Here is a 25,485-nt window from a genome sequence, read left to right as displayed (position 1 = left end):
TTCGAGATTTCGATAATTTATTTTGCCGAACTTATATCTATATTGATAACAATTTACCACGTTCTCCGCGTTAAAAAAAAAAATAAAACAATGAATTCGTCTCTACGCAGAATTCATGTATTCGCCATAATTATATAAGAAAGTTTTTCGTGATACATACATTTACCTACAATCGTATACAAGATACTTAGACACATATGTACGATAGTTAAATATGTATACATATACTTTAATCGAAACGGACGATTCGATAATACTATATCATTAAAGCTCATATTAACAGTCGGTTTTAGAGTGATTAGAATGGTCATGTTGATTGCGCGCGGCTTTCGTGGACGCTTCCAATCCTGTCACAGCCGCTAGCACCTCAAACAGGCTTTCCATCAGTCTGCCAAATATTTCTGACATCTCGTCATCTTTTCTTGTCACTACGAATATGTCTAAAACATTGATATGCAAAATATCACAAGTCAACATTTATTTTACTTATTGTATTAAAAAATGTAAATTATGTAAATATCTAAAAATTTAACAGCAAGTATATATCATATAAAAATGTTATAATTATCTTTTATAATTATCTTTCTTTCATATTAAAATCATGTGTTATTATATTTATCTTTTTTTTTCACATTAAAATCATGTGTATATTTTCCTTATTGTCATATTTCTTGTTTGAATTATTTAAAAATATGTAACGTAGTTTTAAACTCACCTGATCTATCCTGACCTATGTATTTGCAGTACATATTAACGGCGGTTGTCACGTCATCGTCATCATGAAAAGGATCTCCGGGCCATTGTGCCCTGTGCAGTCTAACAGCTTCCAATGCCGGGCACCATCGTGCATTTCTCAAAAGTTCGGCGACTCTGGCAACTTCTTCCACGGCTCCAGTACCAGGCAATGGACTAGGACTGGGTGTTGGAGTAGGTGTTCCTCGTTCACTCTCGGTACTTTCTTCGAGCGCTCTACTCAAAGCTATTTTCATAGTGGCAATTTCGATAGACAGATCCTGCAGAGGAATCTGTACATTTCTAGCGGCAATCATTAATGCTCCTAGCATTTTATTCGATGCTTCGATTAACAATAGAAGCTGAAAATGCAATTTATAGAGCGCTCTGCCGAGATCCAACAGCATCTCTTCAACGCCCGCTTCTGTAGTATGACTATCGCCTAACGCCTGAAGTTTAGCGGTTGCTTTAGCTGCCTCTAAACACTGAAAAAAAACAAATATCATGATTATTGGTTTTAAATAATCATTGAAAATATGAAATGTGAAACTTACTTCTGTGGCATGATCTTTCCTATCAAGAAACGTCTCCAGATGTTCCTGCACTTCTAGCATTCCAAAACGTAGTGTCTCGTTTAACCGCTGATTGGCGAATATAGTCACCGAGAACCAGACTAGAGGTGGTTCAGCTTTTGAACTCAGCAGTTCAGCATGACTAGATAAATGGCAACCCAGATGAGATGAAGCTGGGCTGCCGTTGCAGAGTAAAGCGCTCGCCTCGCGCGTTAGACCAACAGATTTGCTGCTCACATCCTAAAAACATGAAATATGATCAGTTTCTAATAATTTTTATTACGGAAAAAATGGCAACAAATGAAGATTGATGTTTTGTAAGAAAATTTCTTAACATTAATTTTCATAACACTTTTTCACGCGTTTCTCACTTTTCATTATTCTCATATTTTTTTTTTACTTACTCTCAAGATCTTACTCAGCAATTGAAAGAAACTTAAAGTATTATATGGAGCTTGAGTAATAAGACTTTGAATTTGCTGTCTCCAGATCTCTTCAGCGTCGTCTCGTACAACCTGTCGAAACGGCATCAATGCGGACAAATTAGGCGATGCGTTGCAAGGTGTTACATCGCCAAGATCTCCTGCACTCGAGCCACTGTAGTGAATAAGTTCGAATGAATTGATTAATATACACGTTTCCAAAATTTTTCACACAGAAACTTACGATGTGTCAGACCTTGTGGATGAATCATGACGCGTACGACTAGGTATCAATGACAGAGAAGACGGCGGGAACATTCCCGGGATGCTGTTTGCTTCCTGGCCTGTTCCGGATACACCTCCTGGGACTTCATCCAATGGTGATTCCGATCCGGCTTCATCGTCCGATGACTCTTCGGTCACACCACGCTATATACAAAGTTATATGAATAAGAAAAATTTCGAAAAGAAAAATAGGATACACATTATAAAATGTGCAATAAAGTAAAAATTATTTTTTAATTTTATATATTTACCCGTGTTGTATGTTTGCTAGATGATGGTGTCTTTTCACTTAAACTTTCCTCGAACTGTCGTAAACTGGGTTCTCGTTCTTCTCCCTCACTAAGAGGCCGACGTCGAACTCCCCAATTGAAGTTATCCGTACTCTCGCCCTGTAAAGATTTACAGGAAGAGATTGAATTAGTATTCTTTATATTATCAGAAATTAAAATAAAACATCATGGCTTACTTCAACGCTTTCGCTCTCATATTCAAGGAAGTCAAAGTCCTTGAATACGCCAAATTGCTCGTCATCCCGTCTAGATCCTCCGCTCAGATCATTATTCGCACCAGAAACCTCTTCCGTTGATGAGGCCATGGATGATTGTCTTTCCATCAAATCCGAACTTTGACTGAATATAACCTAAATTAAAAATATTATTGATAATATTAATGATAATACATGAAAAATATATGTACATAAAGAAATAAATTGCAGACATTAGAAGCAAATATATATAAGTGACAATTTTTTATACAAAATCAACAATTATAATATCTTACATTATTGGTTCAAAAGAAAAAAATTTTAAATGATTAAATATTACAATATGCACTTATATTTTATTGCTTCCAATTAAATATCTCAATTGGTAATTGCCTTGAATATAATATCTCAATTCCAAATGACTACGTGAGTTTGCTCAAGATATTTAGCAAATGTGCATATATGTGTCTTACTAGTTATATATGCAGAATGCTCTACTTATTTGTTTTTGTCAGATTTTAAAAAATATATAATTTTAATATCAAAAGATAGGTTTTTTATGAATCGAGAAATAGCACAAAACTTAAATTTGTATTTAATGTAAAAAAGTAAAAATCAGTTATGTATAATGATTTATCATTAAATTATTAAAGAGTTAACAACTAATATAATAATATAATAATAATGGAGTAACCTGCATATATAATAACATACATTAATTACAAACAGTGAAACATTATTTTATATCAAAGCAACTGTATTAATATAACACATTGTCGTCAAATAACAATATTTATGAGAAAATCACTAAGTATGCCACAAATGATTATTGATTGTTGGATTGTGTCAATATTTACATATACATTGTCACAACCAGACCAACTAATTTGTTCAATTTACAGCCTTTCTATCTATTTGTAACTTAATTAATGATTTTCATTCGTATACATTCAACGATTTTATATAGCAATAATCACAAATAAAAAATATGTAATATTTTCTATCTCATGGATTATTGTTTGCATAATTGTAAACGACAAAGTGTTATGAGATAATAGATCTCAGATGTCTGTGTTGGATAGTTACATTATTATTATTACTTTATAAGACCCTAACATGTATAAATATATTTTTTTTGTTCCTGCAACAGTGCACCAAAATTTTTATGAAGCTAATTGAAGCGTGGAAATATGATTCATAAAACATTGCAATTAATTACAAATACAAATATTTTGTACTATTGTGAATAACAATGTGGATGTGTGCTGATTGCATTTAAAAATGACCTTTTACCTTGCTATACAATGTCATTGAACTAATGTGCTCATCCTAGAAAGGGGTACATAATGAGAGTCAATTATCTTTGGTAAGGTATATAATCCACAGACCATAGGAAAGGAACATTCACACTACTTGAATTAATAACTGAAAAATGAATCGCAAAATAAAAACATACCGATGGGCTCTTTGGTAACCCAACTCTCTGGCCACACGTTGTCAACAGATTTACTAAACACTCCCTGACACGACCCTATTAAAGAACAATTTTAATTTTGTACATTTTACATAATTCAATATATTTGTATACAATATGTATACATTATATCATATTAATTAACTAACTGTACCTGTGACATCCAAGGTCTCTTCCATCCTGCGATGGCGCTATTGTCAGCCGGGGATAAAGATAAGGAACAATGTGGTGAACTAATTGATTTCTCTTCAGTACCTTGACGAATTAACCAACGTCGACCGATTACTGGCGTTTGAGATAAGTCAAATGTAAAGTCCATGGTTCTTCCTATTTGTAAAAAGAAGATGAACAAAGTCTAAATTATAAATAATTAAAGAGTTAATAATGATTAACATCTCTATATTTCTATATGTATGATAATGTAGAAAAATAATCTTTAATGCATTTTTCTCTTATGAAACTTTCTAATTCTATTGAAAATGCTTTCAAATACATATATCTTAAAAATTCAAGTAATGATAAACATAGGAGAAACATAAATAATGTCTTTAGATAAATATAATGTAATTCGAGAAATATAAGTTAAATTTCTCTTAGAAAAATATTGCTTTACATTTTTATTTTATAAAACAATTATAATCTATCACTATTGTTATTTTGATCGCAACCTGAGTGTTGAATAATAAATCATCCGTGCCATACATGCATTGCAAAAAGAAAAAAATTAAAATCGATAATACATCCAAGAAAAATAAATACTTAATTAATTTATATAAAGATAGACTTACCCGGTAGCTCCTTTTTCGTAAATATCTCTGTATCAGTGAAACTAGGATGTGGTGACGATAATGAAGAATCCCAGGATGAACCATGCATCGATGTCGGTGGTGCTACGAGTGTCGACGATCTTGTCACTACAAGCTTTAAGATTTTAAGCGCTTCTTTCCAGTGAGTACCCTAAAATGTTAATAAATGATCAATTACACACAAAATTACATACGTCATAGTTGATTGTTATATTACATATTTTTATAATTGATATTGTATTATTTGCACGCGTGATTATAAAATTAATTAAATATATTTTACAGTTTTACCTCGACATATTTAGAGATCACTCTCAAAAGTTCAGTATTAATGGGTTGTGCAGCTGGAGACGCCAAATCCACATAATGTAACATGCAATGTATAATACTGAGTACTGACAATGCCACACTGCTCGGACCCTTTTCTAGAACTTCCACAAGAAAAGCAAGCATATTGAAACTAAGATGAGCATACGAATCGTAAAGATATTTCACCACGCATTTAGTCCATTGGAAGCTTTCCTTGCTGAAGGTACGCCGGCTATATAATGTCATGACTGTACCAAGATTCTCCAATTTCTTCCCCTTTTCTGCGCTTACCTATAAAAAAAAATAAGAAAGAGAAGAGATAATAAACAGCATAATACAACAGTTAATTACAATAGTATATGTATGCGTTTGTATAATTACAATATCTTTTATTTGCTCACATAATGAATAAAATATTAATGAATGGAGTCTTACTTGCGCAATGTTTTCGGCGCTTCTGATGCAAAGTTCGTTAGCATCTTCATAATTCAACAGCATATACGGCAGCAACGATACAACATTCATTGGAAACGCAAGGCTTTGCGTGGGATCGACTACTGGTAAATCCAATAAAGGTGTAAATTGAGAAAGTAGTGTAACGACTGGTTCATATGTATTCGGACTAGTGCATCCTTTCAACAAAAGCGCGTGTACACCAGGAAATGAAGTCCATCGTAATTGCTGTTGCAATTTCTCAACTTTGTCTCTGGCGTCTGGTCGATCAAGTGGTAGTCTGTGTAACACGCGACTAAGAAGCCGCAACGCCAAAAGAAACTCATGTTCGTAATCCGATTCAAGCAGAGACACTGCTAACCAAAATAGTTGCGCTAATATCGTCATTTTGTCGTCTTGCGTCGCCGAGTCACCCAACAATTTCAAAGACTGTGCTGATCTTGATCTTGACAGATTCGAATTGGGATATTTATTACCGACTCTGTTGTCAACTTCTGCAATAAAAATATTCTTTTAAAATCTCTATAAATTATAACTAAAATTTAATCTATATCTAACAGAGAGAGAATTTGCAATGTGATTACTATAAAAATCATATTATATAATAACCTTTCATATCATTAGCCGTAGAATTGCCACCGCTGGATCTTTTCATACAATAACTGACTGAGTAGCTAGTGCTCCTTGTATGTCCACCTTGATTTAAATGAGAGAACATGTGCGGTCCAATTGGATAACCGTTCCCTCCTGGACTGCGCTTTCCTCCAATTACAATTCCCGACACGGGATCCTTATTGTTTAGATTAGGTGTCGATTTGAAGATCTCTTTCATAAAATCGAGCGGTCTAAAGTCCGATTCGAGTGAATCGACAGCTGCTTCCAGTGTTAGTAACAATTCTGTTACGTATCCCTGATGTACAAAAAAAAATATATATATAATATATATAGATTTGTTCGCATTAAAAATTTAAAATTATATGTTTGAAAATATTTAACGGTACCTGCATATCCTCGCCTTGCTCGGCGACTGTTTCCACCAACCTAGATAAAATATCGGACAACATCCTAGACGTTATAGGAACGCGTAATGCACGAAAAACTTGCAAAGATCTTCCCGCATAGTGTCTGGATGAACAAGAAAGACCCAATTGCAGCGCCGTTTGCGCCCATCTTTGACTGACTAGTGCATGAGGCAACGAGTCTCTAAAGACACGTAACACATGTCGTAATAATACTGTAAGTTGCTCGGCACTACGGACCCACCATACTTTGGCAGTCATGTCTTCATAATTCCATAGCGGTTGATTTGTTCTATTATTGGAAAATTGAATATTGAATATTGGATATTGAATTAAAATCCTATTCACTCAAATAATTATAATAAGCAATTAACATAATTAATTACATGTACCTAGATGCTAGAAAATTAATCAAGGATTTAATAACGTCCTGTATTGGCATATTGGGACCCGGTTGAGGGCCGGTCCAATTGTTGGCGTCCTCCGGCGTTACAATTACAGGTGGTACTGTGTTCGTTGCTGTTCCACCCGAAGTTGACCAGCATACTGTTGATTCTACAAATTTTTTTACTTTATTATTTTTTTATGTGGAAGTCTAAGATAAAACCAAATTTTAATTTATTTAAAAATATATATCTTACCATACGCATGAGAATTCCCATAATCTTTATTGTCATCTGCTGCCGATAAATTCGCATGATTCATTGATATTGGCGGGGTTGATGTCGAATTTGATAAAGATGAATGAGTAGATGCAGCGTCCGCAACTGAAGAAGGTAATGGTGGCGGAGGTGGAGGAGGAGGAGGTGGTGGAGGTGCCGGTGGAGACGCTGAAGAATCAAGCGGCATAGATGATGGCACTCGCGATGCTGAATTTGATAAAGATGAATGAGTAGGTGTACCATCCGCAACTGAAGAAGGTAATGGAGGCGGCGGCGGAGGAGGTGGCGGCGGTGGTGGCGAAGAAGGTGGAGGCGAAGACGATGATGGCGGAGTCGTGGGTGGCGGGGCTGGTGGAGGACCATATAGATAACTATCAAATTCTGGATCCACTTCTGTAAAGTTGTGATCCAGCACTGGCAACGCTGGTGTAGATAATCCCAATCCCAATTGCTCCGTCTTGGAAGCGAGAAGCACGCGAGCGACGCCAAGATGATCGCGATGATCGCCGAGCACGACTAATAGATTCAGCAACAGACAACGACAATGATCTCGCACCAACGGTCTCGAGTGGTCCAGACCGAGAAAGACTATATGCAACATCAAAGGAACGTGTATGGCCCAATCTAGCTGAATTCCATCGACGACTACATCCGTGAGTAACATTACGGCGATATTGCATCTAAGAATTACAGTGACAAAAGGATTATCAATATTGTTTATAATGTGAGTTCATAAGTGAAAATGTAAATATTGAAATTATACCTGTGGAACCCGCTTATTGGTTGAGAACTATCAGGTAAGTACTCAGTTAAAGGAGCGAAATATCCGCCATATTCTGGCATCGGTAATGGATGTGGTTGAGGAATATCGAATTTTTCGTCAACACATGGCATTTTTCCATTCACTCCAACGGGCCCATTACGACTGACGTAACACGATTCGTCAGTTGTTAACTAAAAATAGTTTAATTTTTCATGTTAGATTGTTATAAAAAATATGTTAATATCTTTTCGAACTTTTGTAATTGAAAAGTGAAATTTTCCATATATAAATTTATAATCCTTTATAATGTTAAATATCATCGAGTTTTAATTGAACGTACTTCGGCTTCCGTAGTCGGAGTTGATAGATCATCTGGAAGAACTGGCGGACCGCTTGCAGTCCTCGTCTTTTCTGTCCTGGGAGTTTGAAACCCCGCGAGTGCTCGCAGCGCAGTATCAGATTTGGATCTATGGAGAAAATATAAATGTCATGACCATATTACCCATAAATTCGTATTATCATACAAAAGATTAAATTAAAAAGATTATACTTTTAAAATAACTAAAGATATTTATTCATAGATTTTTGAAAATTAAAATGAAATTTTTCGATGATGACAAATAACAGATTTTAGTAGACTTAGTTGTTTACCCGGTTTTGACGGGATCTTCTCCGGAATGTCTTTTCGTATGGATGGTGCCTTTCTCGACGCCAAGATCACGGGGATTGGCAGGATCGGCCGCGGGAGCATCGCTATGCGACGAGGCTTTTCGCATGCTGGTGAGTCGATAAAAGGGTGGTGTTTCCGTCCGTTCAATCAAGCAATTCAGAGTCTCGACCGTTTCTAATTCCGTCATCATTTCATCGACGAGACGATCCGGACGAGCTCGTGCCAGATACAATACCACACGTTTTGCCTGATAAATAACATTTCGTCTGGTAAATAACACTTTCAAAGATTACATCTCTATCATCACTTTGCTAGTAAAATGATTTTAAAAGTTTCACTTACATATGGCAGGAGCTCTTGAGGTGCCATACCCGAGATGATAATCAAATAGCGGATTATAACTTTGAGATTGTTCGGCCAGCAACCGCACAAAGTCGCCCAAAGTTCTTCTGTTTCTTTAGGATGCTCATCAGAAAACTGCAACATATTTAAATCGATGGTTTAAATAATACTTAACGTGATATAAGCGACTGAAGCATTTTAAGTACCTTCGCTGTGATGTAAAAGAGATTGTTGAGCACCATCTCCGTAGCTTCTGCGCTTCCCCAGCCTTCTCTACGTGTTCCTCCGCGTGTTACATCACTTGTGTAATACTGTTAAAATCATTAAATATTTTAACAAACATGGCGCAGAGTAAAAATTCGTAATTTTTTTTAGATGCTGGATAAAAAAATCACCGACCAACTTGATATAAAGACTTAAATTCTACCTACGTTACTAGGAAAATTAGCTCATTAAATTTTAACGATTTGTTTGCAAAATGTAACAGAATAGCATTAACATTATATCATTTGTATATCATGATATTATTGTTGACAATTGTGAAAGTATCAAAAGAAAGCTGCGGATATTGGAAATCGATTACAATAACGCTTGCATGCAAAGCGAATGCTCTTGATAACCATTTGAATTATTTCCCTCTCCCTTAGACTCTTTCACTATCGATTAAAGCTATTATTATCATTAATAATCGAACGGTTCGAATGGAAAACAAATACATGGGTGTGTTATGCTCTCTCTCCCATTAAATTATTTGAATAGCTATGGATTCTATTTTTAAAAATCTGACGCACTGCATTCTACGTTATTTAAATCATTTTATCCTTTTAATTATGTTGTTCGCACTTAAGCTAAAAATAAAGACGAAGATTACGATCATTGATAATCGCGCGTGATAAAAAGAAATCTTGGAGACGCCGGGTATCGATCCCGGTACTTCTCGCATGCGAAGCGAGCGCTCTACCATTTGAGCTACGTCCCCGATGTTTGACATGATAATAAGAATGATTACGATTGTCAATGATATCGTGTGATAAATGAAATTATCAAAAAGAGATATCTTGGAAATAAATCTCGATATTTATCGCATGTGAAATCTTCTACTGTTGAACGTCTCCTCCAATTATGATAATCAAAAAGATCACATTATAATTATTAATACTTGCAAGATATTTAAAACTAGATCTTGAATACACATTAGCTTTCAATTCCTATAGGTTTTATGTAAAAAATGAGTATTTTTAATATTAAAAAACTTATATATATCAATATTAAGTCTATGATTAATGAAATTGAGATGACCATTATTATAATTGTTAATAGTTGTAGAATATATATATCAATTTCAGTCAATCAATTTTTTTATTGAAAAATTTTATCATATATTATTATTAAAAATACTGGCTATATTTTTAATTATATGAATATGTATGTATTTTGCCATAAATTTTTGTATATGACTTTTCATCTTTTAATTCTCATCTTTTAATCTTAAAATTTTTTATTATATGATCATTTTTTTGTTGTCCTGGATATATTTTTTTATATTTTAATTAAATTTCTATAGTGTTTGTCTCATAAAACAATATTTTTTGTAAAGGGTTATATTATTAGGATTTATTTTATTTTAAATTGCTACTTTGCGCTCACGTGTTTGTGAATTAATCAGATTAAAATCAGAATGCAATTCTATTTTATTTTTTTTATTGTCTGCTTTGATGAATTTGACAAATATTGTATAATAATTATATTTATAAAGCTGTGCCAAGTTCCTTGAATGCCAATCAAGCTATAAAAAAATTCCAATTCATTTTCAACTTGACAAAATTAATCCGTTCTAATTGAAAATCAATATCTGTGTAGCCCATATGTACAATTGCCGAATAAAAATTATCGACATAAAGTGATAAAAGGTCAAAACTAAGGTGATAAAACATCGATCTAAGGTGATAAAACATCAATTTTACATAAAGTAAATAAAAGGAAATAACAGTCCTAGATTTTTTTTCGCAAAAAAATTTCTAAGAGGGATGGTTAAAATTTCTAGTCAAAAATAAATCACTTATAACTTTCTAAATAATCATTAAGATCATATACATTATAATGGCATACTTCGTTCATTTTACATGAGTGATGCATTAGGATAAGCGTGAAAAGCTTTCACCATCATATTTGAAGCTTCTCTCATCAATCAGAATTCAAAATGATCATTAAAATCAAGTATATTATGGAACATTATGTACCGCATTTTGCACATGCAAAGCAGCAAGATAAATACCAGAAACCTCTCAAAATAATATCTTAAGCTTTTTTCTAAAAATAGGTCATTCATAATATTCAAAAAGGATCATTAAAGTCAAATATAATCAGGGGGCGTAGCTCAGATGGTAGAGCGCTCGCTTAGCATGCGAGAGGTACCGGGATCGATACCCGGCGCCTCCAAGATCACTTTTTGAATCCTTTTACTAAAAGTGGATCACGATCGCGATTCAAAACGATCCTGTCCGCGATCTAGATTACAGGGGGCGTAGCTCAGATGGTAGAGCGCTCGCTTAGCATGCGAGAGGTACCGGGATCGATACCCGGCGCCTCCAACATTATTTTTTTGATCCTTTCTCTGAAAGTAGATCACTTTTATGAATCTGATTGATCTTACTACAGAATCATATCATCGGGGGCGTAGCTCAGATGGTAGAGCGCTCGCTTAGCATGCGAGAGGTACCGGGATCGATACCCGGCGCCTCCAAATTTTCTTTTTGCTCTTTTGTTGAAACTAAATCATTTATGATATGTACAACAAAATATGTATAACAAAAATTTAATTTATCGTGAAAAGTAGAACTCGTCTCATGCAAGGATATCGGAAGTAATTTCACCTTCATAACACGTGTAATACTTTCTTTCAAAAAATAATTTTGTTTTTAAAAATTGCTATATTGTGTTTTTGAATAAAGAATTATATTCGCTATGTACCATGAGAAATGTTGTCTGATTAAAAGTTTGCAAAGTTCGATTATCTCATCAATTTTCCAATAATTAAAACGTGTAATCTTTAAAATATGACAAATTCCAATTCAATCTCTCCTAAAATATGGCTAAAATATATGGATTAATTCGCAGTACTTTAGCTTTCGAATGATAGCATTATATTGCAATATAAAAATATCACTTTTAGTGATAATTTTTTAATATATAATCATTTTACTGATTTTATTATTGATTTTCTTAAATATTTCTTGCATTTAATTTCAAATTATAATTTTTTTCAATGCTATTATTCCAGAGATTATGACATTGAGTTATATTCACCTGATAATAACTCAACGGATTAGATGGTGGCGGTACATTAGGATCAACAAGTTCCATGTTATGCAACCAGGGTAGCAAATATTGTAGTAGTAATTGCCGAACTTCTCTACGGGCTGTTTGAAATCGATGTGTAATTTCTGAAACATATGAATTATCGAGATATTAAATGAAAACCACATCAAATGAAAATCGCATCAAATTACATCAATAATACTATTTTAATACCATATTTCCTCTTATTCGATTTAATTGGTATTATATTAAGCTATCATTGACCCTCTTTGTTATAAATCCGTACCTACGACATAATATAAATCTATATTATTGTAAATTTATATTATTTCTCTCGCAGTTTTTCTCCTGTTTTATTTATTAAATATAAATTCAATTATTAAAAATTCATATTAAAAATTCATATTATAAATTCAATAATTCATATTCAAATATATCTGTTAATTATTGTTTCTAATAATATGTGTGAACATTTAAATATACAATGCCAGTTGTTTTGCAGCTTGAATAAATTTAATGCAAATAACATTATTCTCTTTCTTTCTCTCACCTGCTTTCACTTTACATTGAATTAATTCGTATTAAACGATTATGTGATGATTGAACATATTTGCAATATTGCTTCATATGCAATATGCTTATATTGATGTAACGTTCTATTTGAGATAACAAGATGTGGAAGAACATTTGTTATTTTCATACATATAAATAATAATATTACAGTTTTCAGAACATGTGTGTACGCGTAAAATCACATGGAATTATTTCGATGACTACCTGCAATTATCTGCAGTTGTTTCAATAATGCCACCTACTCTTTCATTACATTTATTTAATATCATATTTAAAAAATATGAGATCATATATAACAATTGACATATATATAATATATAAATATATATAAATATATATAAATATATATATATATATATATATATATATTTATATATTTATATTTATATATACAATATAGTCGCAAAAAAACCATATTACATAAAAAGCAAAAGAATTGTAAAACATGATGATATATATATATATATATATATATATATATATATATATATGTATATTTTGTTGTTTTAATTTATAACTTAAATTTAAAATCAAAATCTCTAAAATATAAATATTTGTCCTTTTCATTTCTACAGAAATAGAATCCCTTTTATATATAATACAGATTGTACGAAATAAAATAAATCTATTTGATCGGCTAATATAAATTTTCTCTTATATGCTAGCTTAGTAATTAGAGTAATTTCCATTAAATGATTAACTGTAATCTAGTAAATCCTTTCATTAATTTATACTTTATACATCCAAATTTCAATTTGCCGTAAGTTGAGAGAGGGCTTATGATTGATACTAGCTTTTGTTTTGAACAAATTCTATTATATCTACGTTACATTTATTTTCATTGTTATTATATACAGCTATTTCGTCTATATACTTTTGGTTATAAATAATTTAAAATGTGTTTTATCGCGTTAAAATCAAAGCATAAATTAAATTATAAATTAAATTATATAAAAGGATAAAATTATATAATCTATCAAATACTATAATGAGATTAATCTTTCTGAACACATACCTATATTTCAGAAATTTTAATGAAAGAGATATTGTCTAAAATATCTGGATTAACTGCCTATTAAATTTATACTAATTCTTTAAAAAATATAACTATTGAAAAAAATACGAATAAAAAGATTTTTTTTCTTTGAATAAAATAAAACTTCTTTTTTCTTATATTATAAGCTGTTATCAAGCGATACCTATTATATATAGATATATTACATATTATATTATTATATATAGAATTTCACGAGATAAAATTACAATTTTATATTACATCGTTTCAGAAACAAAATATTCGCCGCTTCGAACACAATAAAACAAAATGTAACCAATTTTCCGGAAATATATAAGATAATAATTCGCGTAATAGAATTATTTTGGATTATTGTTGCATAAATTTTTCTCTCGCAAGCGCGCGTGCCACACCAGTTCTTCATGCTTTTTAAACATCCATTAAAATGAATGATGGCAAGGATGCATGTTAGAATGCGTCACAAAATTAAAACAAAGAACAGCAATCCATTATGTAAACGAGGCAACTTGATACGTCTCACAACTCATTAAAAGTGATGATTGTATTTAAAAGGTTAAATTCGTAAGAAAGGTCACGGTTTCTCTTAATTTTCTGGTAATGATAAATCGGACACTTTTGACTTTAATAAAATTATCATGAAAATATTCAAGAATTTTATTAAAAATATATTTCTATTTATATACAATGAATTATAACAATAATAGTTTAAAACGTTTTTATTTAATATTTTAATATGTATATATTAAATAATTATGTCAACCAATCTCAGTGAAAGCTGAATATGACAGTTGACACATATATATATATCGATATATAAAATTATTGAATAAAAACATTTTAAACTGTTATAATTCATTATGGATAAATAGAAATAAATTTTTAATAAAATTCTTGAATATTTTCACTAATGTCAAAAGCATTTAGGAGCACCTTTATCACTAGCCATTTTGCCATCTCTGAATGTGCGAAATCTTAGCCCTGTCATTTGTGAGCTTTTTCCATTTGAAAATTATTATATCCATTTGAAAATTATTATTTATTTCCATTTGAAAATTATTATATCCATTTGAAAATTATTATATCCTTGACATTTTCGTTTTAAAATGTTACAAAGAATTTATCATTGAAATATTTATCGCGAATTTAGGTTCCCGCTGTATACACATATATAATAAAATAGAATAAAATTTAGTAGTAGATGATATCATTCATTGCAGTACATATGAAAATATATTCGAGAATCTCGTAATTATATTAAAACAAATTTTAAAAAAATGAAATGTAAGTTTAATTAATAGGGTTGAAGGATTGCTATTCAACACATGTTCAATGTAAATTTGAATTATCTGTCGCATAAATGATTGATTTATGACAGATAATTAAAATTTACATTGAACATGTGTTGAATAGCAATCCTTCAACCCTATTAATTAAACTTACATTTCATTTTTTAAAAATTTGTTTTATATCATACAGATATCTATTATATGATTTATTTTCATGTATTTTTGTATTACGCATAGTTGTATTATATGTTACTATTTTATACTATGTTATTATTTTATTCATCATATAGTATATGTTATACTATTTTATACGATGTTATTATTTTATTCATTATAATATTAAACAAACTAAATATATTCTTCCGTTAGGCTAGGTTACTCTGAATTATAAAATTTAATTTGATGCAAATTTTTCTACAGACGTTAAACAGATCAGCGATAATTCAATGTTTATATGATTTATGCGACACGCCTCCGGAATGATAATTGATGAGAGCATGGACATGTGACAATTGCTGCATAATTAACATCCTTACATTCGAATAATCGATTGTTTATGCAAATCTATAATAATTCTATTAAGATCACACGATGCTATATGTTTTGTGACTCTTGTTGCGTGCATTTCTATGATAATAAAAGCAAATAATTTTGTTTCTTTTTAGTAATCCAACTGCATCATGTTATTTACAAGGTAAAATAAATTGCATTGTTTGCAATGCAAATTCTTTTTCATATGTCAAAACTTTAAAAAAACAACAATTTTTTATCTCATAACAGGTAGTATTCTATTTTATGTAAATGTATAAATTACATTCAAGCTGATTTTTAATTCGATTTAAATCATTTTTAGTCTTAGACACATTCACAAAATTCTGTATATTAAAATTATAACAAAATTATAATATAAATTATATATATATATATATATATATATATATATATATATATAATAAAAATAGCTTTAAAATTTTATCTAAAAGAGATTCTCTTTCTTCGGGTGTTCTTTATATAAATGTGTAAGTGTTTATATATATATATTTTTATATAATAATATTAATAATAGTCCTCTAAAGTAATCGTATGTTATGTATACTGCTATCTTTGACAGAGAGAATAATACCAGCTTAGAGAAAAAGAATTGCAAGATTCTTATGCAATGGGCGTGTCTAATAATTTATGATTAACGTATTCTTTATCATATTTCTTTTTTACATTGTTTCTATAATATGTTTTCACATTACAACAATTAAATATATAAAATATATTAAATAAATATATTAATAAATATTAAATAAATATATTAAATAAATAAAATAAGAATTATATCTTAAAAATTTAAATAGAAAAAAAATAAAATTTTAATTACTTCTAAGTAATTGTAAATCATGCAGAGATACTTCTTTATAATTGAAGCATTCAGAACATACTCCACACGCCTACACAAATTAAAAAATTTTTAATTACGCTATGATATTTACTAGACTAATTTAACATATATTAGACGCGCGGCATGCATGATATTAGAATTGCAGAACTAATAAAATGTTTAATCAACTACATTTTGCATTTTGCGGAACATATCAATCCATACAAACAAGAATTTAACTATATCGAATTATGTATTATATCAAAAATTTTGAAAAAATATTAAAAAATTCTTAGTCTTTCATTTAAAAAAGTTTTATATTTAAAACATTACAAATATCTAAAAACATGGAAAAACTATAAAAATTAATATTTTATCTATAAAAATAATTAGCTGATGTTCAATTATTATATTACTCCATAAAACTAGATTACAAAATAAATCTTTAAATCTTTAAAATTAGGGATTGAAAATATATTAATAAAAATATATGCAAAGATTTCTCACTTACCGCTGAACATGGGCATCGTCAGCTCCGGGTGTAATTGAGCCAATTGTCGTGAAAGATACATTTGACTGCGGCAATAAGTGGTCGATAAGAGGACATCTAATGTACCACCTCTGACTGTGCCACCGGAGGAAATTTCACCTGCAGGATTACTTTGTTGACCTGGTCCGGAAGTTACAGTTGCAGTGGAGCTGGCAAGAGGGTCATTGTGCCCTAAGATGAAACATGTTAAGAATCTTGAAATTAGCAATTATTTATCTTTTCACTCACATAATTAGTTGACAATTAATTGATTAATTGGTTGATTAGCAAATTGATATTTATATTGTCTTAATAGCAAAATAAATTGAAATATTTACAACACTTGCACACAATGCACGATTTTTTTATGTCTTGAAATACATATTATAATGTACTTTACAGAAAATATTTTACATCAATATATAATCTTTGCAAAAATCAAATACATATCTTTGCAAAAAAAAAAAAGAAATTCATGCTTTTTACGTTAATATATTCCTGTATCAGATTTTTTTCAATAGAATTCAATGTAATGTATATTATACATAAAATGTGATGCAAGTCTTTATACATTAAAATTATATTAAATTAAATATATTTAAATATATTTAATTATATTAAATATATATTATATTAAAAACTCTGTAACTTTTATCGTATACATTCAAATTTAATTGCTGCAATTGATTCGTTCGTGCCTATAATATAATTATAGTAAAACACAAATTAGTATCAAGTAGATAAAGAAAATGAAAAAAGATCAAATGTGTGTGTTTATTCAAAGTTTTGAAAATCAATAATCGATTTATTAAAATATTCTTATCAAGCAAAGGAAGATGATCAATTTTAAGTTAGAGATGCTATCAATCAAAGATTATACGCCAAAATTTTTATATGATTTTGTCATAGAAGTATGATAACTTATAAGTCGCGGTAATATATAAGTTTTTTTTCATAATATAGCAGAATAACATGCGCCGTGAAGAACCGAGAATTTATATTAGTTTGATGCGCAGAAGCCAGAATGTTGGATGCACCGAGCTTTATCAGGAATGGATGAGTCGGGCATCTAGCAGAAATAGCTGAGACGGCACTCGGATACATTCTCTAAAAGTGCAATATTAGTGCCCGAAAACTAAATGTTTCAAGTATAATTCTATCGCAAAAAGCCCTTAATATCATAATCGTTACTTTTCTTTTAAATAAAACAAACTAGTGAAAGATATTGTGATTATTATATGATCTAATCTTCTCTTAATTATTTATATTTAATGTTAATACAAATAATTGTGTTATTAAATTGAAGTATCACAAATATCTAAAATGAGAAATTTATTAAATAATATCAATGAGTGATTGATAATCTTGCCGGCACTGAACATGACACGTGTTGCGCGTATAAGATTTTTTATATATTTTCGAAACATTAAAACTGTGTATGATCTTGCATAAGACCTTCTAATACGTAAGACATATATTTGAAGTGTTCAAAAGTGTTTGAAATCGTCGTTTTAAAAGCAGCTTTTAGCGTCATGTCATAAGTTGTGTCTACAGAATCTGGATAGTAGCCCAATAAATAGCCCAACAAATGATTTGCATCTGGCATATCGCAAATAAACCATTAATCTATTTATTGACATTCAATAAACAGGTATGCATTAATTTTTGATATCTAAAAATATTTGACGAGCTTTTTCAAACTAATTGGAATTGAAAAAAACTATAAAGCATACTTATGAAAAAAATATAAAATACAAGAAAAAAATAGATTTGTCTCGAAGATATTTAATGTAAGAGATCTATAATTATTTTATTATAATATTGCTATAAATAATTTCTATATAATTATTTTTTTATAATCATTTCAACGTAATTGAAAAATTTTAATCCTTTTTCTATAAAAAATAATTATAAAAGAATTTCTATTATGTCACAATTGACATATCGAATGTTTATTTTTTATATCTTATTTTTAATTAAATATCGTAAGATTTATGTAGGAAGAAAACATAAGATTGGAACTAAAAGGAAACTATAAACACTTGAAGCTTTCAATTTCTTTAAATAAATACTTTTTAACGAGTATTTCCGAGAAATGTAAAGCACATCACATCATTTTCATCATCGAATAATAATATCATATCATAAGAATATTCTCTTTCATTTATATACTATAATAATTATTCGCATTTCAAAATGAGTATTATTAGTATAATTCATAAAAAACATACGTCATAGTTAATAAATTAGTAAATTATATTGAATTTTAAAAGTACACAATATTGCAGCACAGATAAGAATTTTTCTCACGCAGTTATCATCGTATTGTAAAGTGTTTTATTTATAATTAGATATTGTTGAGAAAGTATCGTATCAAAAAGATATTTACTGAAATAAGTAACATTTTGTCTTAGTTCAATAATAATAAAATTTTATCTTAAACAATATTAAAGTATTCAATTAATATATAATATATTATTACAATAATTTGAATCAATAATATGTTCGTTAACTATATGTTAGCGTATCTGCAGCATCCGAAGGATTTCCGTGTGCGCGTGATAAGCGCTATATTTCCTCATAATTTACTTTTTATTGTAAACACTGATACTGTATTTTATGATATATGAATGCAAAACGCGTTCATTTAATCAAATAATAAAATAATTAAAAGATGTATGGAAATATATACCACTTGTCGCTTTTATTTTTATTATTTATTAAGAATTATGTCGACAGTGTGAAAATGCATCTTGTGTTAATGAACAAATTAAACAAATTTAACAATTAATCAACAATTGAAATATTTACAACTAAAATATAAAATTAATTCCATAAAATATATTGAAAAACAATTTAAATAGAAATATTTAAAATTAATTAAAAAGTCCAAATATCCAATAAAATATAAATTTTGTTAACTATTCAAAATAAAGGTTTATTTATCTACAAAAACTCTGTTTTTCGATATTTTTGTAATTATGGCTTTGGAATATCAAATGATCACTCTCAGTTTCAGTTTCTAAATTCAGTTCTAATCTTAATATATGGTTGAGAGGAAATGCGTTTAGAATATGCTCTATATTTCTTCTTTCCTCTGTGTCTCTCTTTCTCTCTTTCCTTCAATATAAAACACTAATGCTTTTGCAGGTCATCGTGTATGACGCAAGTTGTTATGCACTTTACGTTCGGCGCGATTAAAGCGTATTCGGCTCCTCTTCTCATTAATGACGACAATGAAGACAAGTTGAAATTGACTCAAGAATGAGCTTTGAAAATAAAAGTGAAGTAATACAAGAAGACACGCCTAATATGTTCCTACAAGACATTCAACGATATTATACGCCGATTCTCGTACATTTCGGTTTGCTGGGCAACTGTTTATCCGTATGTGTGTTCTTCGGTACGAAGCTACGTTATTTTTCATCTAGTATTTATTTGGGCGCGCTGGCAATAAGTGACACCATCTTCTTAGTGACGATTTTTGTAGTCTGGCTTAATATGGTGCAAATAGATCTGTTCAATCGGTGGGGTTTCTGCCAGTTTTTCATTTATCTCAGCACTCTCTGCAGCTTCCTCAGCGTGTGGCTTATAGTAGCTTTTACCGTCGAAAGATACGTGGCAGTCAGATGGCCGCTTCGTCGTCAATCTTTATGTACGGCCACCCGAGCAAAAGCTGTAGTGATCAGCCTGACAGTATTAGCGATTCCGGTGTGCAGTCCGGTAGTTCTGTTTTCTACGTCTAATGAGAACACGACTGGCTGTGAATTGGACAATGATTGGGAAACCTGGGCAAATGCCTACAATACCTTCGATACAATCATGACGTTTGCCTTGCCCCTGACTATGATAGTAATCTTTAATACCCTAATAGCGCGCAATATTTACAAGCTCGACCATGTTCGACGAACTTTGACTATAGAATCCAACGCTTCCAATGATAAAGCTCAGACTCTTCGAGATAGAATGCCACAGACTAAAGTTACGAAAATGCTTCTGCTCGTTTCGAGCACATTCTTCTGTCTCAATATGCCATCGTTCGTTCTCAGAGTGATCGCTTTTCTTTACGTATGTATTTATATTTAATATATTAAATCTATCAATATAATATCGATCACATAAAAAATTTTTTTATTTTAAAGTATCAATATGTAGATAATAAAAGCTTCATCAATTAAATCTTTTATAGAATTAAAATTTCTTTTTCTATAAATTATAATATTTCTATAAATTAATGGAGTGTAATTTAATATGTTCTTACATTACTTGATTACTTTTGCGAAATTAGACATTTGTAGTAAAAGAATATGTACATTACAACTATATTAACTAATTACAACTATATTATCCATATTCATATATTATTCATATATTCATATATTTATATTCATATATTTATATTCATATATTTATATTTTTATATTTATATTATTTATATTCATATATTTTACTAAATCACAATTTATATAATGATTATATTGTATCATAGTATAGATTTTGACTTATATTGTTATGCATTGAACTGTACTTTCTTAACTATGATATATTTTTATAAAATTTCAGTGTTAATAATTATTATATCTGTTGAATTTAGGAATATCACAAATCACCAACATGGCTCACTCCAGCGCAGCAAATGTGCAATTTATTGTTCAACACGAGCTTCGGAATAAATTTTGTTTTTTATTGCGCGAATGGGCAGAATTTTCGCAGAGCAATGGTTCGCATGTTTATAAAACGTCCAAATACTAGAAGAAACGGAACTCTTATACAGATGGCGAGTCATGGAAAGCAGTATGGTAAATAATTAATAATAATACGATAACAACGATAATAATGTCGTTATCTCGATAGCTATGAATATCTGATCGAGAAATTTTTTTTTCCTATATGAATTATGTTAATTATTGAACAGATGATCTAGATTTGTGATCAATTTAATAAAGCTTCGCATTTTAATAAAGCTTCGCAGTTTCAGAATTCACGCATAGGTGCAATTCGACCAAACAATCAGAGCAAAATCAATTTGACAATGCGCAACAAAAAAATTGTCAAGAAATGCAAAAGCTCACAATAAATAAAAGATTATGATATAGTGAAAAATTCTTTTCATTATAATTAATTGAATAAACTATGTGTTAAAAGTGGGTAGTTAAAAATTGATATATTATAGTGCATAGATATACACAGTATTGTAATACACAAAGAACAAATTACTTACCAGCCTCAAGTTCTGTAGCTGAAAGCGGGCCCACATTTCCGAAAAAGCGTTGATCCAACAATTGAAGAAGTTGCAATGCTGCATCGTGAACCGGAGCGCGGGGACATCCTGTATTCATCAATGTGACATTGATGACACTGGTGTAGTGATCGCAAGGATATTCCCTGAAAAAGACAAAATCATTAATGTATTTACAATGATTTATTGAGTCTTATTACTATATCATGATTATACCAACGTTTTCATTGATATAAATATGTCTGATACTATTTATTTGCTATATGTATGTATATATATATATATATATATATATATATATATATATATGTCGTGTTTTTTTCTACTGAATAAAACAAACGCAATTTTTTTTTATTTTATGATATATTTATATTTAAGATATAAATTTTCTAACTCATACCTGGCGCTGAAAATTGTTGCCAAAGCGAGAAAACAACCGTCGGCTACTTGCGGAGCACCAGTATAACATCGATCCACCACCCAATCCAAAAGCGTACCAATATCCGGATTTCCCTCGAGCAATAATACGACAGTTTCACGTGCAAGTGCATAAATCTGCAACAAAGATATGGCATTAGATACAATAGAATATGGAATATTAATTCAGTCAGAATTTAATGCGTAATATATCTATCTGCTAATTATATATAATTGTGCATTTAACATGTAATCTTAAATTTTAAAGTAATGAGATAATAATGTTTGCAGAAAGAAAGATATATATGGAAAAAAAAATAATTAATTCACCTTTTCATCTTTGCTGGCTAATAATGAGTCTAACCATTGATATAAAATGGCACCCTCTTCCGAAAGTGATTGAGGATTGAAGCATGATCCACAACAGAGTAATCCACTCATAGCTTGCAAGGCTGAGAGTTGCAATTCCGTGCAAGATTTTTCTTCCTCTTGCATAGATGATGTACTTGTAAGCGGTTTACCATAAACACCGGCCCAACTAGCAAAGAGCATGAACAGATTTCTTCTTAAATCCCTCTTCAACAAGGTGTAACATGTCTCCACTAAAAGAATAAAAAACAAAATAAATGAAAAAAATAATAAATTATTCACAAGATATTATATATATATATTTATTTATTTATTTACTTATTTCAAAATTCAGAATTATTTGAGTGAAATATTACTTACATGAAAAACTCTTTATCATTTTTCTGATAAAGTTACAGAAGTGCAATTTAATGTCTCGTACAGCAGGTGCTTCCTTATCGGTCTCGTTTTCTAAATAAATGCGCGCACCATCTATGTACTCGACGAATGTAGGGTGTAAAGATTGTGTCTCGCGATCTAAAACCGCTGGGCTGGAAAAAGATTACAGCGATTTCTTTAAAATCTATTCGTAAAGTGTAAACAAATAAAGAAAAATAAAATAAAATAATATATAACAATATATAACTCACCAGATACCGAATGTTCCATATTCGGCAATTAATTCTAGTACTCTTACTAGCTGCAGTCTCAAAGCATCCCGTCTTCTTCGTCGTCTCATATTTTCTTGTTTCCGATCTACCGCTTCCCGGATGTAAGGAACCAATTCTTCCATCAAATCTCTGTTAAAACGTAAGATAATCAAGAAATATTTTGCAATTTATTCTTACTCATATAAAATTTTTTATATGGAAATGTGCTTACTTTAAAGCATCGGCATTCACTTTTCCAATTGCTTGCACCGCAGCATCCCTGACGTCGACGGCCTCGCATCTCAACAAAGGTACAGTCAGTTTGTATAAGGCTGCCGGGCTCGCGTTAGTGCCCGGTGATTTATTATCACCGCGTTCTGCGGATAAACTGTCCGGCGAAGAGCTGCGGAAACAATACTGTTATGTGTTACCACTTCCAAGTACTTTATTACATTATTTTCTATTGTACAGTTCATAAATTAATAATTTTCTGTGTGTGCTCGAATATACATCCGTCAAAGTTTAATATCAGAAAAAAAGCGATCGGGAACGGTCGTAAGGCTAGGCAAGGATGGCGATACGCAATTTCGCACAGAAAGAATTGTTAGGCCGGTAAGAAAGCTCGAGCACGAAGCTGAAAGTTCAATAGAAAAAAAAAAATATCAAACTGTATTGCGTTATATAAAAGAGTAAGAAAAGAGACAAAGATTCAACAGTGGGAGATACAGAGTGCGATTACCAACGACCGTTCAATCCCGGGTGACATCGAAGGAAGCATGGTCGTTTTTGTTCGCGATTAGTAATCTCTCAGGCTCACCTGGTACGCTTATGACGGGTGTAGATGCCGGAAATGGACGGTACAGAAAACCGACCCGGCAGGGTCTGCGCCCCGCCGAGATTCTCCAGGCTTTGACTCAACTCCTTACTCATGCACAACACACCAAACTCCACCGTATGCTGACCACTAGAGTATGCAATACAGTGTACCACCAATGCTCCTTGTATCAGACATTATTTACTGCTCAGAGAGTCTACTACTCTAATATCCCAGAGAGGGAAAGAAAGATGTACATGTACGAGACATAGAACGATAGGAGACAGCATGCGAGAGATGTAGTGTTGCGAAAAATAAAGCGAAGTGTGTATATGCAGAGGAAGAGGACAGAGCAAAATGGATCCCGCTCCCGAATGCAAAACGCGAATTTGATACGAATTGGTGCCAGTATACGTGATGGCAAAATCGCCATTGTAAGGTGTGCATGATATTATATATATATTGTGTATAATATTAGATATATTTTGTATGTGTTTAATTAAAAAGATATTCTAAAAAAAACAGTTCGATGATTGTGCCAGTGTACAGGATTAACATATAAAATGAGGAAACTATAATTTATTTTACACAATTCTATAAAATATTTAATATAACATTTTCTGAGACAAGTGAATAACTATAATGTTTCTATGAAATGACAGACACTAATGTAAATATGATTCAACACCAATTGATACCAAGTGATATTGATTTTATATATTCTGTATGACTCACTTTTCTTTAATACACTTAAAGCTCTAATATATTATTCTGCTAAACATGAACTTTTAATTATTCACATTCTTATTTGAGTATCTTAACAAATTCTGTGTGTAAATACAAATTGTATGCATAGCTTCTATCAGTATAAATATATTTAAGAAAGACACTTTACTGTGCTTTTGTTTATTAA

At 30.7% G+C, this 25,485-nt stretch overlaps 2 protein-coding genes and 4 non-coding genes across 10 annotated transcripts in view; 4 read left to right on the top strand and 2 right to left on the bottom strand.

Moving 5' to 3' along the window:
• Positions 1-2: 2 nt before the first annotated feature.
• LOC105258746 (protein furry) overlaps positions 3-25,485 on the bottom strand; it is a 30,751-nt gene continuing 5,268 nt past the window's right edge. Inside the window, exons 14-43 of one of the 3 annotated variants that reach the window (XM_011270222.3) lie at positions 24,576-24,722; positions 23,991-24,161; positions 23,759-23,908; positions 23,490-23,659; positions 23,091-23,362; positions 22,744-22,898; positions 22,326-22,489; positions 17,087-17,296; positions 12,300-12,436; positions 9,200-9,304; positions 8,994-9,128; positions 8,633-8,898; positions 8,322-8,448; positions 7,982-8,172; positions 7,198-7,898; positions 6,949-7,111; positions 6,539-6,848; positions 6,147-6,447; positions 5,520-6,031; positions 5,067-5,375; positions 4,758-4,926; positions 4,124-4,296; positions 3,952-4,026; positions 2,478-2,651; positions 2,263-2,400; positions 1,971-2,155; positions 1,709-1,901; positions 1,287-1,544; positions 716-1,217; positions 3-440 (exon numbers count right to left, since the gene is read on the bottom strand). In XM_011270222.3, the coding sequence (XP_011268524.1) occupies positions 277-440; positions 716-1,217; positions 1,287-1,544; positions 1,709-1,901; positions 1,971-2,155; positions 2,263-2,400; positions 2,478-2,651; positions 3,952-4,026; positions 4,124-4,296; positions 4,758-4,926; positions 5,067-5,375; positions 5,520-6,031; positions 6,147-6,447; positions 6,539-6,848; positions 6,949-7,111; positions 7,198-7,898; positions 7,982-8,172; positions 8,322-8,448; positions 8,633-8,898; positions 8,994-9,128; positions 9,200-9,304; positions 12,300-12,436; positions 17,087-17,296; positions 22,326-22,489; positions 22,744-22,898; positions 23,091-23,362; positions 23,490-23,659; positions 23,759-23,908; positions 23,991-24,161; positions 24,576-24,722 (6,727 nt within the window). In that variant the 3' untranslated portion in view covers positions 3-276. The remainder of the gene's footprint in view (positions 441-715; positions 1,218-1,286; positions 1,545-1,708; positions 1,902-1,970; positions 2,156-2,262; positions 2,401-2,477; positions 2,652-3,951; positions 4,027-4,123; positions 4,297-4,757; positions 4,927-5,066; positions 5,376-5,519; positions 6,032-6,146; positions 6,448-6,538; positions 6,849-6,948; positions 7,112-7,197; positions 7,899-7,981; positions 8,173-8,321; positions 8,449-8,632; positions 8,899-8,993; positions 9,129-9,199; positions 9,305-12,299; positions 12,437-17,086; positions 17,297-22,325; positions 22,490-22,743; positions 22,899-23,090; positions 23,363-23,489; positions 23,660-23,758; positions 23,909-23,990; positions 24,162-24,575; positions 24,723-25,485) is intronic. The other 2 variants (XM_011270223.3, XM_011270224.3) reach the window with 2 other exon arrangements.
• Trnaa-cgc lies at positions 9,900-9,972 on the bottom strand. Its single transcript has one exon. It is a non-coding gene; the product is annotated as a tRNA-Ala (tRNA).
• Trnaa-agc lies at positions 11,360-11,432 on the top strand. The gene has a single exon. It is a non-coding gene; the product is annotated as a tRNA-Ala (tRNA).
• Trnaa-agc lies at positions 11,512-11,584 on the top strand. The gene has a single exon. It is a non-coding gene; the product is annotated as a tRNA-Ala (tRNA).
• On the top strand, positions 11,664-11,736 carry Trnaa-agc. The gene has a single exon. It is a non-coding gene; the product is annotated as a tRNA-Ala (tRNA).
• On the top strand, positions 18,422-23,311 carry LOC105258745 (growth hormone secretagogue receptor type 1). Of its 3 annotated transcripts, XM_025412146.1 has the most exons (7): positions 18,423-18,755; positions 20,255-21,172; positions 21,699-21,903; positions 22,077-22,248; positions 22,329-22,608; positions 22,722-22,964; positions 23,052-23,311. In XM_025412146.1, exons 2-4 carry the CDS (start codon positions 20,369-20,371, stop codon positions 22,193-22,195), a joined length of 1,128 nt encoding a protein of 375 aa, XP_025267931.1. In that variant the 5' UTR covers positions 18,423-18,755; positions 20,255-20,368; the 3' UTR covers positions 22,196-22,248; positions 22,329-22,608; positions 22,722-22,964; positions 23,052-23,311. The 3 variants fall into 3 exon arrangements, with proteins under 3 accessions (XP_011268523.1, XP_025267930.1, XP_025267931.1); XM_011270221.3 differs by having other exon boundaries at positions 18,422-18,755; positions 22,077-22,512; XM_025412145.1 differs by having other exon boundaries at positions 18,422-18,755; positions 22,077-22,608.

The sequence above is a fragment of the Camponotus floridanus genome, unplaced genomic scaffold (genome assembly GCF_003227725.1).
Source record: "Camponotus floridanus strain SB8 unplaced genomic scaffold, Cflo_v7.5 scaffold48, whole genome shotgun sequence".
In the NCBI taxonomy this organism is placed as follows: Eukaryota; Metazoa; Arthropoda; class Insecta; order Hymenoptera; family Formicidae; genus Camponotus; species Camponotus floridanus.
The sequence above is the reverse complement of the archived record's forward strand: the minus strand, read 5'-3'. Positions and strand labels throughout refer to the sequence as shown.